Raw genomic sequence first — 13,818 nt, 5'->3', positions numbered from 1 at the left:
ACTTAGAAGTAGCAAAGAGTCAACCTTATTATGAACTAAGTTATAGAGAAAAATAACACTACTCCTAACCTTCCTTTTCTTCAAGGAACAGATGTCAAATTTGGATAACAGTAACGAATAGGGGTATCCCCTCTCAGGATGTGTACCTACCTTCAACTTTATAAAGCAAAAACTTTGAAAACTTACGCTGGACACCTTCTAACCTAGAAATATCACTTTTAGTATAAGGAGTCCAAATTAAGGCAAAGTATATCATTTTAGAACGAACATATACAAAATACAAAGAAGTTAGCGCATTAACGTTGGTAATGATTTGTAGTTGCGCATAATGAAGTCACGTGATTTGCTCGCACATTACATTAAGATTATTAATTATATTAATTTTGGTGTCCAATCTCTGTTGAGCTCGAAATGGGGTTGTATGATAATTATTAGAAAGTGAACACAAAACCTTCCCCATACACTTGGAATAATCTTTAATTGTAATTGTAATTGGCATTGTGAAATTAAAGATTATTCCAAGTGTATGGGGAAAGTTTTGTGTTCACTTTCTAATAATTATCATACAACCCCATTTCGAGTTCAACAGAGATTGGAATACACTTGGAATAATCTTTAATTGTAATTGTAATTGGCATTACAATTAAAGATTATTCCAAGTGTATGGGGAAGGTTTTATGTTCACTTTCTAATAATTATATTATATTAAGAAGAAAAAATGGAAGTGCCGCAGGTGTATTTCAATAATCATACTCATTTTCTGCTAAATATCCTGACAAGCAAATTCCGCCAATTGGCACAACTCGCAGCAGCATTAAAAAAATGTTGATGGTTGAATTGTTAATGAACATTCCACCAGAAAAAGAACTTTCCATGTTTTAATTGTAGAAATGAAGTTAAATATTTTTGCTTACATAGAAGAAAATCCATTTACTACATCACTGTTCTTAAATTACCTAAAGAATTTGAAATTTCATACATGTCCATATTGAATTTCGCAATTTACAGCAAATGAGTAACATTCCAGTACCTGAAAAACACTATCAAACCACTTTAAGACTGTTAAGATAGTTTCACAGATAATACGTGGAATCTGCTAAACAAATGGGGCGAATACGTATCTGAAATATCTTCTTTTCTTTACACTTTTGTCAAATTTGTGTAAGGTGGGTTGCATAACTGTCAGGCATATCGATGCATTGGCGAATTGAACATTGGATTGTATGAGGTCCAGGAAGTTGGCTACACGTATGAAGCACAAATGAGGCGACCAGGCTAAATCCTTAGTGCTTCGTTAGTGCTTCATTGTGCTTCATACTCGAACCCAGCCACACCTACGGTTTTTGAGATACGGGACCTCAAAGTTAGTATCTGGTAGTTGGCTACAACTTTTTTCTTTTTGAAGCACAAATGAGGCGACCAGCCTAAATCCTTAGTGCTTCGTTAGTGCTTGATTGTGCTTCATACTCGAACCCAGCCACACCTACGGTTTTTGAGATACGGGACCTCAAAGTTAGTATCTGGTAGTTGGCTACAACTTTTTTCTTTTTGAAGCACAAATGAGGCGACCAGCCTAAATCCTTAGTGCTTCGTTAGTGCTTGATTGTGCTTCATACTCGAACCCAGCCACACCTACGGTTTTTGAGATACGGGACCTCAAAGTTAGTATCTGGTAGTTGGCTACAACTTTTTTTCTTTTTGAAGCACAAATGAGGCGACCAGCCTAAATCCTTAGTGCTTCGTTAGTGCTTGATTGTGCTTCATACTCGAACCCAGCCACACCTACGGTTTTTGAGATACGAGACCTCAAAGTTAATATCTGGAAGTTGGCTAGAACTTTTTTCTTTTTGAAGCACAAATGAGGCGACCAGCCTAAATCCTTAGTGCTTCGTTAGTGCTTGATTGTGCTTCATACTCGAACCCAGCCACACCTACGGTTTTTGAGATACGGGACCTCAAAGTTAGTATCTGGTAGTTGGCTACAACTTTTTTTCTTTTTGAAGCACAAATGAGGCGACCCCGCTAAATCCTTAGTGCTTCGTTAGTGCTTCATTGTGCTTCATACTCGGACCCAGCGACACCTACGGTTTTTGAGATACGGGACCTCAAAGTTAGTATCTGGTAGTTGGCTACAACTTTTTTTCTTTTTGAAGCACAAATGTGGCGACCAGCCTAAATCCTTAGTGCTTCGTTAGTGCTTGATTGTGCTTCATACTCGAACCCAGCCACACCTACGGTTTTTGAGATACGAGACCTCAAAGTTAATATCTGGAAGTTGGCTAGAACTTTTTTCTTTTTGAAGCACAAATGAGGCGACCAGCCTAAATCCTTAGTGCTTCGTTAGTGCTTGATTGTGCTTCATACTCGAACCCAGCCACACCTACGGTTTTTGAGATACGGGACCTCAAAGTTAATATCTGGTAGTTGGCTACAACTTTTTTCTTTTTGAAGCACAAATGAGGCGACCAGCCTAAATCCTTAGTGCTTCGTTAGTGCTTCATTGTGCTTCATACTCGAACCCAGCGACACCTACGGTTTTTGAGATACGGGACCTCAAAGTTAGTATCTGGTAGTTGGCTACAACTTTTTTTCTTTTTGAAGCACAAATGAGGCGACCCCGCTAAATCTTTAGTGCTTCGTTACCATAATAATTCTGAATTTATTATTCAATGCCAATCTACAATGATGTAGATGGGCTACCATTTATTAGGAATAGCCTGCAAATAACGTTCTTTCTTGGTTCTTCTTTTAACCCTGTGCGCGATAGAGTACTCACTGGCGTACTACATAGTATGATATCTAGAATTGGACGTAGAAGTTTAATCGCTATTGAGATGACTAATTTCGAGACTAATTTTTTCATAGAGAACCCTTAGAAACACACGGACACCCGAAACTACATCTCAAGCGTAAAACCAGCCTTTTAATAAAAATAAATTATCAAGTAATGTTCTATGTTCTTTCTGCCTTGAATTACTAAACTGTTGCTAACCTTACTTTATTAAGTACTTACCTAATTATATCGAAATCTCCTTTAACTGTTTTTATTACACGTAGCACGTTCTCACAAATTCACTTCACTTCAGTACTTAAACATGTGCAGTTTTTAGAGATAAACTGACTGAAACTGTATAGTGCAGCGGAGAGCCGGCGCTAACTCGCTTATTTGAGGTAGTTTTTTTTTTTCGGAGTAGAAAGAATTGGGACCCACACCATTTTGTTCAGAAATGTTTGAACCTTCAGAATCTCGCTTTACGACATTTTCCCGTGGTCCTGACAAAAGTTATAGGCCGCTAAAGTTGAACTTTACTCATTTTCGCGCGCGCGACTAGACCACCGAAAGTATTTATTTTCTCAGCAACTAAGCGATATACATCAATAATTCCTTTTGTAAAATGAAAGTACATTTATAGCAGAATCTAAAGCATTCAATTTACCTACCTTGTTATGGACAGTTTTTAGAAAAATGACCGTCAACTTCCAAAATTCGTGTAGCAGATGAAAAGTGCGCACTTTGAACTCTCATAACTTTTTATTTCACGATATCGATTTCCAATATTTATAGCTCATTCGATGCTCCAAAGCATTGTGATTATTTTATTTTCTATAACATTACCGTGAATTTTTCATAATAAAAAAGTTACGGTCATTTAAGTAAAAACCTACCGACCTCGCCGAGTCGGTAATCGCGAGTGAGACGGAGAGGGAAGGATAGTCAGCAGCGTTCGCTAAACAAGGAGCGATGCTTAAGAGATTTTACTTTACTAAGAAATTTCTCTCCGAATACCAAAACTAGCTATTTAGGCCGTTTAGTTTACAAATGCATTCCGCCAAGTTGCATTGTAAAATCTCAAACAATTCATTAACTCCATGTATCTCAGTTCTTTGGTGAAATATATAGGTACAAATAGGTACCTTTCCCTGTAAATTTTGGGGGTTACTCCACATCAGGTATCTCTTGTGCTGTGCTGTATATTGCAAGATCAGCAGTAACAACGGTATGATTTTGTCCCAAAGATTCAGGCTTGTTTTTTTATTTCACTAGACGATGGTTAGGATGGTATTGTAGCTCGCTGGTGGAGAATTCAAAAACGGCATAGGTATATTATATTGAATGGTAGATACCGGAACTTACTTAGGAGGATTATCAGCAGGTACTTAGGCTGTTAAAGTCAGTTATCTGGTCGTTATCTAGTGATAGGTAAACCTGGTGGTCAATCATTTCTAGACATGCCGTCTGCATGATCTCGAATTTAAACTTAACTTAAATAATTTAAATATGTCGTCATCTCAATAGGTTCAAAACTTTTATGAGTTTATTTTTTCCCCCCGGTTCTTTTGAAATGTGTTAAATTCAACTTTCAACTTTTAATGTAATAATTCAACCCTCCGGTTGGTTGTCTTAACTTAACAAGGCTTGATAATAATTCGTTTTGAAACTTAGGACAACCTTTCCGGTTTAACCACCCTTCAGGTTTTTTCACTTGGCTTCGGCCAGTTAATAATTAAAAAACAACATGTTCGTCTTATTCGTCTTCAACGTTTGTAACTTACCGTTTTCCTGTTAAATTTCACATCGCCTGATGATGGCAGTACGCCGAAGCTATAGTCGCTTTTATTTTTAAAAACTTCAACGAATAAAAACTATATGGGGAAGGTTTAGAGAGTTTTGATCACACAATATATTTCAACCCCCATTTCAAGGAACGATGGATCCAAACACCAAAAAAAAAATCCATGTATTCGTTTAGGAGCCACCCTCAAAAAAGTGGTAAAGTTTCTTTTTTTCTCAGCAACAGTTACAGAGACTGGTGGTAAGTCTTTGAATAGGTTTTGCTGTATGCCCTTTCCGGTTTTGCAAATAATTTTTCAAAATTCCTACCGCAAAAGGACACACCCCTCAATAGGGGTGCGAAAAAATGTTGATTTCGACGAAATTTGGTATCTGGTGGTTTTTGAATCTGAAATTAGTTTTTGAAAATTCGAAAAAAATAATTCCACTGCAATTCTTGGCCGGACAACGAAAATTGACAAAATTCCACGAAGTTTGTTGTCTAGGTACATACTTACGGAACAAAATTATTGAACAGTTTTTCTTAAGGTCATTTTTCAAACAAAAGTTACACTCTGACTCATTTGCAAATTGGTCTTTCGGGTCAGAAAATGTTCTCCGACAGTGGCATAACAAGTACAGTAAACGTCAATATTACATGTTCTGCTAAGGGTGTCTACCTACATTTCACAAAAATTTGTCAAATAAAAAATGATAATTTTATCACAGCGACCATTAATAACTTCGACATCAACGAGGAAACCGTCACAGAATGAGAATAAGTAGGCTATATTCTGTGGAAACAGACGAAAAAAATTCAACGCACAGTCTTTTTTCAAAAGCGAGATACATCGACAGAAGAAATCCAAATTCCTCGTTTACCTATCACTAGATAACGACCAGATAACTGACTTTAACAGCCTAAGTACCTGCTGATAATCCTCCTAAGTAAGTTCCGGTATCTACCATTCAATATAATATACCTATGCCGTTTTTGAATTCTCCAGCAGCGAGCTACAATACCATCCTAACCATCGAACTTGCCTTACATGGAAAAAATTTAAAAAGAAATTGTACGATTATCTAGTCAATGGGTGTTTCTACAACATACAAGAATTTTTTATATCTTCCAATATTTAATTGTTTGTTTGTTTAACTGTTCGTTTGTTTAATTAATGTTATATTGACTTGTTCCATACAAATGTTATTTGTCGAAGGAATTAAATAAAAATGAATGAATGAATGAATGAATCGTCTAGTGAAATCAAAAAACAAGCCTGAATCTTTGGGACAAAATCATACCGTTGTTACTGCTGATCTTGCAATATACAGCACAGCACAAGAGATACCTAATGTGGAGTAACCCCCAAAATTTACAGGGAAAGGTACCTATTTGTACCTATATATTTCACCAAAGAACTGAGATACATGGAGTTAATGAATTGTTTGAGATTTTACAATGCAACTCGGCGGAATGCATTTGTAAACTAAACGGCCTAAATAGCTAGTTTTGGTATTCGGAGAGAAATTTCTTAGTAAAGTAAAATCTCTTAAGCATCGCTCCTTGTTTAGCGAACGCTGCTGACTATCCTTCCCTCTCCGTCTCACTCGCGATTACCGACTCGGCGAGGTCGGTAGGTTTTTACTTAAATGACCGTAACTTTTTTATTATGAAAAATTCACGGTAATGTTATAGAAAATAAAATAATCACAATGCTTTGGAGCATCGAATGAGCTATAAATATTGGAAATCGATATCGTGAAATAAAAAGTTATGAGAGTTCAAAGTGCGCACTTTTCATCTGCTACACGAATTTTGGAAGTTGACGGTCATTTTTCTAAAAACTGTGCATAACAAGGTAGGTAAATTGAATGCTTTAGATTCTGCTATAAATGTACTTTCATTTTACAAAAGGAATTATTGATGTATATCGCTTAGTTGCTGAGAAAATAAATACTTTCGGTGGTCTAGTCGCGCGCGCGAAAATGAGTAAATTTCAACTTTAGCGGCCTATAACTTTTGTCAGGACCACGGGAAAATGTCGTAAAGCGAGATTCTGAAGGTTCAAACATTTCTGAACAAAATGGTGTGGGTCCCAATTCTTTCTACTCCGAAAAAATTTTTTGAACGATTTCGCGGCTCTCTCCGCTGCACTAGTAAACGTGTTGTTTATTAAGCTGTTGAGGATTTATTTTGCTTATGATTCACATTTGTTGAAGAGTTTCAAAAGGAACAACCACTCTCGGCGCGGCAGATTCCAAGAACAAAACAGTCAGAAAAACCCAGACTCACGTGTAGATGACCACCGGGATGAGGAAAAATACTAACTTCGAGGTCCCGTATCGCAAAAACCGTAGGTGCGGCTGGGTTCGAGTATGAAGCATAATGAAGCCTAACGAAGCACTAAGGATTTAGGCTGGTCGCCTCATTTATGCTTCAAAAAGAAAAAAGTTGTAGCCAACTTCCAGGTGCTAACTTTGAGGTCCCGTATCTCAGAAACCGTACGTAGGTGTGGCTGGGTTCGAGTATGAAGCACTAACTAAGCACTAAGGATATTGCCTGGTCGCCTCATTTGTGCTTCAAAAAGAAAAAAGTTGTAGCCAACTTCCAGGTACTAACTTTGAGGTCCCGTATCTCAAAAACCGTAGGTGTGGCTGGGTTCGAGTATGAAGCACAATGAAGCACTAACGAAGCACTAAGGATTTAGCCTGGTCGCCTCTTTTGTGCTTCATACGTGTAGCCAACTTCCTGCACCCGATTGTATGTTCCGAATTAAAAATTTACCATTGTAGCTAGCCTCGTTAGTGGTACTTGTTCCTTATATACAGCTTTTTAATTTGGTTTTTGTTTAAGCGGTACGTATAAGAGAATTTCACTACAAAACCATAGTAATAGCAGCATCTAAAGTCGATAATACACCCGTTCAAAGCAAAATTTAATGCATTACATGGGCACTGGCATAATAAAGCAATTTATACCAATAGATCATAAAAATAATGATTTTTTAAATTTATGCTGACGTTTATACTTGTTAACATTGTGATTGTATTCTTTATGACGATTAATTTATTGTCAACAGATCATTTATAACTTTTATAGCAAGGTGCTTTCGTATCCTGCTGTTACCGTAACATTATTGCGAATTTAATCGTTTGTGCGTATAAATCACATTTTCCAGCTGTGTTTTCCAATTAATGTCTATTCAACGAGGACAAGATAAACATAAACACAGCTTAATATCAAGGTCTGGAAAGTAATTTATTAATTAACGAGGGACGTTCTTGCGTTATCCGTTGGGGGTTACCGTAATCACTATCTAACGTAATGCCTAAGCTTGGATGGATGTTTGGGACAATATTTGTTTTGGTGTAGTATTTATTCCATTAGATTTCAAGCGATTTCAAATAAAGGTTCTTAAGTGATGTTATATAGTGATATACAGGCTGTTTCACGCGAACCGTTACCTAAAAGTATGGGTGAAGTGGGTCCAGACGGACGGACGGACGGACGGACAAAACAAAACGCAAACAATAGCACATTTTCTTTTAATTCTTAAAATGTGCTAAAAACTTTACAGCAAAATATATAATACTATCAAGAAATGTTCACTTATAGTGTGGATGAATATAATTTTACTTTAGAACGTTTTATCTACAAGGTCAATTGGGGTGTCTCCATTTCTGTTACACCTTTCCATTAATATCATTTCAACGTTGGTGTCTAGGGGAGGTCGGAATGTCTACCGTTTCATATTAAAAATGAATGTATGACGCAATGGTATTTACACTGCAATTGTACTAATGTAAATAAAGGGTGCGCACGCTAAGGAAAAAGTTCTTTGTTACACGCTAATCGACAATCACGCCTTCCGAATGATAGTATTGACATTAGTGAGATCACGAGAAGTTATTAAACTGAGAAGTTATTAAACTGACGACACACCACAACGGATGCGTCCGTAAGAAACTTCTATTAGGTAAGGGAATTTTGCGATGGAGCTAATGCTAGAGATGTCAGTGCAACTATTAAACAGACAGAGCACAGAGTACCCTGCGGACAGTCCCTTTTAAGCAAATATACAGTTAGAATTTAAATACCGTCTGCTGTAGTAGTGGGATGCTTTGATTTCATGCCTATTAAATTTCATCTCAAAATGTTTGCGTCACTGAAATTTGAATTTTAGTCAAAACCCTGTACTACCCAGATTAATATAAATTTGAAAGGAATTAATATTCTGGATCGTAAAAGGGAAATGTAAACGGATTCATAATATGACTAAAAATAAAGGGTGTGTTGTATATAAGGGTAACAAAGCGTGAAGAGCTTCTTTTGTTCAACCAGCGTAATACTCGCCTTTTGATATAGTGTGATCGATTATGGAATTAATTTTATTTTCTAATTGCTTTAGTACTGCAAATGGTGATTATTTATAACATTATGGGTATAATAGGGAAATAGATAGCGGGCTTCTACTGTTTATTAGTAATCTAACCGGAAAATAAATTGACAGCGGTATATGAATAGAAGCTATTCAAATGAAAATATCAATAAAGGAAATGCCAACTGGAAGTTGCGTTTAAGGAGGGATGTTATTGAAACGAATTGGGTAACTGCTCGAATTTTAAATGTCAAAAGCGTGTGAGTACCGTTTTCTTGACATTTAAAAATAGATTGGGATATGTTTGGTCGTTAAAATGAGGCAACAAGTCGATTTTGCATTTGCATTGCACTAGTTGAGCACATTTTTTGTGTTTCAGGAGTTTCTGCTAGCAATTGATGTGACATCAAGCGGAACTCCAGAGGAGAAATTAAAATGGGCGTTCAGAATGTACGACGTGGATGGTAACGGGGTCATTGATATTCAAGAAATGACCAAAATTGTTCAGGTAAGTTTTTTGCGACTACTGTTTGGTCAAAACGGCATACTATTGTATAACATTTGCAGGTGCTGTAGCAATAACCTGTTTTTCACACAAGAAATCTTTTTCTCAAAGTTAATAGGTTCAGAAAATCACACGTCTAAAAAATTGTGATTTCCAATATTTGCAAAATTCACGCTATTGAAGCGACGTTAGGTACATACTGTACAATCAAAAATGAGTTCTGTCGCACTTTTAGAATTTTTGTTTCAATGGGAAATCGTACTTAACTTGAACTGCCAAAGGCGACTCGACAGCCACTCATTTTTGATCACCTCTTACAAAAACACACGAAAATCATGGTATCGGTTCAAGAATTTTGTGATAGTTTTCAACAATAATAAAAGCCTGCTTTAAATTGTTCCAATTTTTCTTTAGGCTGTCTAATTAGTTTATTTTTCATATTGATATAGTCGGATTTTCCTGAGTTTGCGCGCACGTCAGTGGTGTATTATGACGTCATCTTTAAGTATGTTTACATAGCATCATGCAATTAATGAAAGAGAATACGCATAATTGTAGCCACGAATTTGTGTATGAATAATCTGAACCCCCTGTAATTCGAAAAACTCTGTGATCAGACAGTTGAATTCACGAAAGGTGAGCTCTACGTCACTAGTTTGTGAACCAATTTTCAATTATTACCATCTTTTTCTCGTTCATGTCATGACGTGATGGAGAATAAAGAAATCGTTTGAAATTGGTTCACAAGCTAGTTTTTTCTTTCCTCCTTTTTTCCTTCATTGTCATGCTGCAGCTAGTAATGCTAGTATCAAAAAATGTTCGCCAGCGCTCGCTTTATCTTCAGCGAAGCTCGTAGAAGAAGATTTTTGAGACCCCTCGACGCGGTTCCCCCCCCTGCGGCCGCTTGCACCGCGTACTTATCCATACCTGGTCGCGGCGGCATCTTTCTGCCTCTTTCCATTTCGAACTTACGGAAAAAATGACACTCAAATTTAGGGGTTAACCCCTTGTGGCACTTCTTTGTGCGCTCATTATAGATTACTTCACGCTCGGATTTTATAGATTTAGTTAGGAATCTTCAGTGCACTTAAATTGCGCATAGTGTGCACTTTATTAATAATATGAATTTTGCGGACATGGACAATTTTACAATGTTGTTCCCAATATAAATGTAATATTTTTTCCTTTAGGCTATCTATGATATGTTGGGCGCATGCTCGTCCAATCGGCCCGCGGATACCGCAGAGGAGAGGGCGAAGAATATTTTCGCGAAAATGGACGAGAACAACGACGGCCAACTGACGCAGGAGGAATTCTTGAAAGGATGCTTACAGGACGAAGAACTATCCAAAATGTTAGCACCTTAAATATGTACCAATTTACGAACGGTAAATACATAATATGTTAAAGTCCAACGTCGCTATCCTGTATTAGAAGTATAAGAATTTTAATGTAATGTAACCAAAAATGGTATTCGAATCAAGTACGAACTTTTCTTTCCTTTTTTGTTTAACACTTAAGGAGATTATATAAATGATTTTTAGTGTAAAGTTTGATTAAATGATGTGAAATGTACAACAATCATTAGCATAGCTCACTGGTGATATGAAATTTGCTATAATGCTCATGTGGTGTCGTCGCATTAGGTGTTTAATGCTACTGCAAACACGTGGGTCTATATTTTGTTAAGCGATTATGCACTACTACCTTTAAGTTGTATGTGTAATTAACCAAAATTGATAGTTCGCCTGCACAATCTTGGGGCAGATGTAAGAGAAACGTGTTTTCTTGTAACTGTATTTTTTATTATGTAGGTCGTCCTTTTATATATTCATCTACCGAACTAGTATCTTACGATGAGGCGCACCGCGCTTGTATATCAAGTTTAGAAACAACTTCTAACTCTGGCTTTCATCCTCTTATACATATCTGTATCTATAACGCACATTATGTATTTGCGTTTCAAATATCATTTACTCGTATATGTAATAAGTAAGGCATGATTTCCGTTTATATATGCAATGGTCACTCCATCAAAGATGTTATCTACTTTATTGATTAGTATTTTTCTACTTGCACATAATGTAAAATATATCTGTGGTATTTTAGATTATACTAGGAAATATGCTCTCTGGACGTGCAAGATTCCATTATAAACCTTGATGCACAATGACCAAAAAATGATGGAAACTTGTGCATTTTAGTATTTTAGTGAAGGTAACAAGAAAAGCCGCATTAATTAGTCATATTCCACACAATTGATTACAGTTAGTTTTTTTTATCACTAAATATTATGATTATTAAATGATATTCGTACTCTATCATTTTGTTGTTCTTCCGTGTGCGTGCGTTGTGCGAATGGCTATTTTAACCCCTCTTTGTGTGTCTAGGGATAGGCAGGAATACTAGTAAAACCATGGGGAAGCAGAACAGCAAATTAAAACCGGAGGTACTCGAGGACCTCAAACAGAACACCGAATTTTCAGGTGAGGCCGATAATTCGGTTCGCAAGTTCTCAATTAGTTTTACAGATGCGGAGATACAAGAGTGGTACAAGGGGTTTCTAAAGGACTGTCCGAGCGGCCATTTATCTGTAGACGAATTTAAAAAAATTTATGGTAATTTTTTTCCGTACGGTGACGCGAGTAAATTCGCCGAGCACGTTTTTCGTACTTTTGACGCGAACGGTGATGGAACTATTGACTTTCGAGAATTTTTGTGCGCCCTTTCGGTTACTTCGAGAGGGAAATTGGAGCAGAAACTTAAATGGGCCTTTTCTATGTACGACCTCGATGGAAACGGATACATTTCAAGACAAGAAATGCTGGAAATTGTTACGGTTTGTATCAATATTGTTTTTTCATTTACACGCATATTAAGAAACAAGAATCTCTTGTTACTGGAAGATCATACTTTTATTGTTTCATGAATGACTTCTTTTTTTTTATCGTTTTTTTGCGTTTGAAGTATCTACTTATTACATCAGTATTTTATTAGCTTCATTAAAAAAAATCCCATGCCATGGATATTTAGTACGCACGTACCTATTTTACAATATTATTGAATTGTAATTACTACAGATCGGATTTAATGCTTTTATGCATTAGGTAAATATTGTATGCAGCTCAAAATAAAGCAATAATTTACACGAACTAACAAAAATGAATCACATTGGCCCAAAGAAAATCGTGCATATTTTGCATTTTTGGGGTTTTTGTGCATATTTAAGATAGATTAGCATTTTATTTAATTTTTTGAACCATTTTTCTTACAAAACAAGTTTCCAGTGGTACTAATTGTAACAATTATATTTTTATTTATAAATTAACAATATTTCTTTGCAAGTGGTTGAAACTGACATGTACTCAGCCTCAATAGTTGATAGGGCTATGATTGTCTGATTCTTCGAACTCCATGAGATTCTTTCATTTTGAGAAATGAAACTGTAACCATTGGTTGATCGTCGATTACCCAAATTTTTGGCCCAATCAGCGTCCGTGAAAGCTTTCATGTCTCCCATCATTTCTTTTGAATTTTTTATCATCTCATGTGTTTTTAAATTATTCTTTTTTAGCGCATTTTTTTAAAAATACGCTATTATATTCGTTATGGCTGGCTGTCCGGCTGAGATCTCGGCAACTACAATAGCTAGAGACTTCAAATATTCACTAAAAGCTTTCTGCTATAGTGTAGATGTGCAGGCTCTAGTCTATTTTGAGTTAAATTACTCGTGAGATCGATAATTGTAGACTTCGCTAATAAAATACAGATTTGTATTACCAAAAATGCGCTTTAGTCATGCATATGCTTATTTACAACTTGTTTTTTTGAACGGCACTCCAACATCACGCGTATACTCGCTGTTTTTTTGCCTAAATTTTGGTCCGGCATGAAATTTTGTAAGTGCATAGTGAGTCCCTCTGCCAGGTCATTTAAATATAAAAATAATTACACTACGATCTTCAGTGATTTTTAAAGGACTTTTTTATTACAACTATAAAAAAAGAACTCTGCTATTCTTTACAAAATTTTATTTATTCTTTATACACCTCCTGCAATTTGTTCTTTGGTACTTTAGGACTTAATGGGAGACTCTTAAGGTTTATCAGATTGTTTAGAGACTCCTCTGAGATTCTTTAGACTTTTTTTGCAGGTTAGTAAGGACTTTTCACAGATATTCATATTGAGATCCCTTCGAACACTTGCCTAATTTTCATAAAAAAATAAAGGGTCACAGAAGTTAAAATAGAATGACGTATGGCATTATTATTGTGAGAACAAAGGGCAATAGCTTACTTCATGCATGAAATGGATTTCTGATAGAAGAACGTCGAAGCATGTCCCTGAAAGCAAGCGTAGCCTATGATGTGCCATCAGCGAAG

The 13,818-nt window shown here is 36.3% G+C and overlaps 2 protein-coding genes across 6 annotated transcripts in view; both read left to right on the top strand.

Moving 5' to 3' along the window:
* The window catches only part of LOC116173046 (neuronal calcium sensor 2), a 53,289-nt gene extending 41,532 nt beyond the window's left edge, over positions 1 to 11,757 (top strand). For 4 of the 5 annotated variants that reach the window (XM_031490328.1, XM_031490330.1, XM_031490331.1 and 1 more), the window contains 2 exons: positions 9,311 to 9,439; positions 10,627 to 10,803. In XM_031490328.1, the coding sequence (XP_031346188.1) occupies positions 9,311 to 9,439; positions 10,627 to 10,803 (306 nt within the window). Of the gene's footprint in view, positions 1 to 9,310; positions 9,440 to 10,626 lie in introns of all 5 variants that reach the window. The other variant, XM_031490332.1, reaches the window with a different exon arrangement.
* LOC116173045 (neurocalcin homolog) overlaps positions 1 to 13,818 on the top strand; it is a 57,637-nt gene that overhangs the window by 41,718 nt on the left and 2,101 nt on the right. Inside the window, exons 2-3 of the mRNA XM_031490327.1 lie at positions 11,827 to 11,922; positions 11,968 to 12,275. Of these exons, the coding sequence (XP_031346187.1) occupies positions 11,853 to 11,922; positions 11,968 to 12,275 (378 nt within the window). The 5' untranslated portion in view covers positions 11,827 to 11,852. The remainder of the gene's footprint in view (positions 1 to 11,826; positions 11,923 to 11,967; positions 12,276 to 13,818) is intronic.

Source organism: Photinus pyralis, unplaced genomic scaffold, assembly GCF_008802855.1.
Source record: "Photinus pyralis isolate 1611_PpyrPB1 unplaced genomic scaffold, Ppyr1.3 Ppyr1.4_LG6, whole genome shotgun sequence".
In the NCBI taxonomy this organism is placed as follows: domain Eukaryota; kingdom Metazoa; phylum Arthropoda; class Insecta; order Coleoptera; family Lampyridae; genus Photinus; species Photinus pyralis.
The sequence above is the reverse complement of the archived record's forward strand: the minus strand, read 5'-3'. Positions and strand labels throughout refer to the sequence as shown.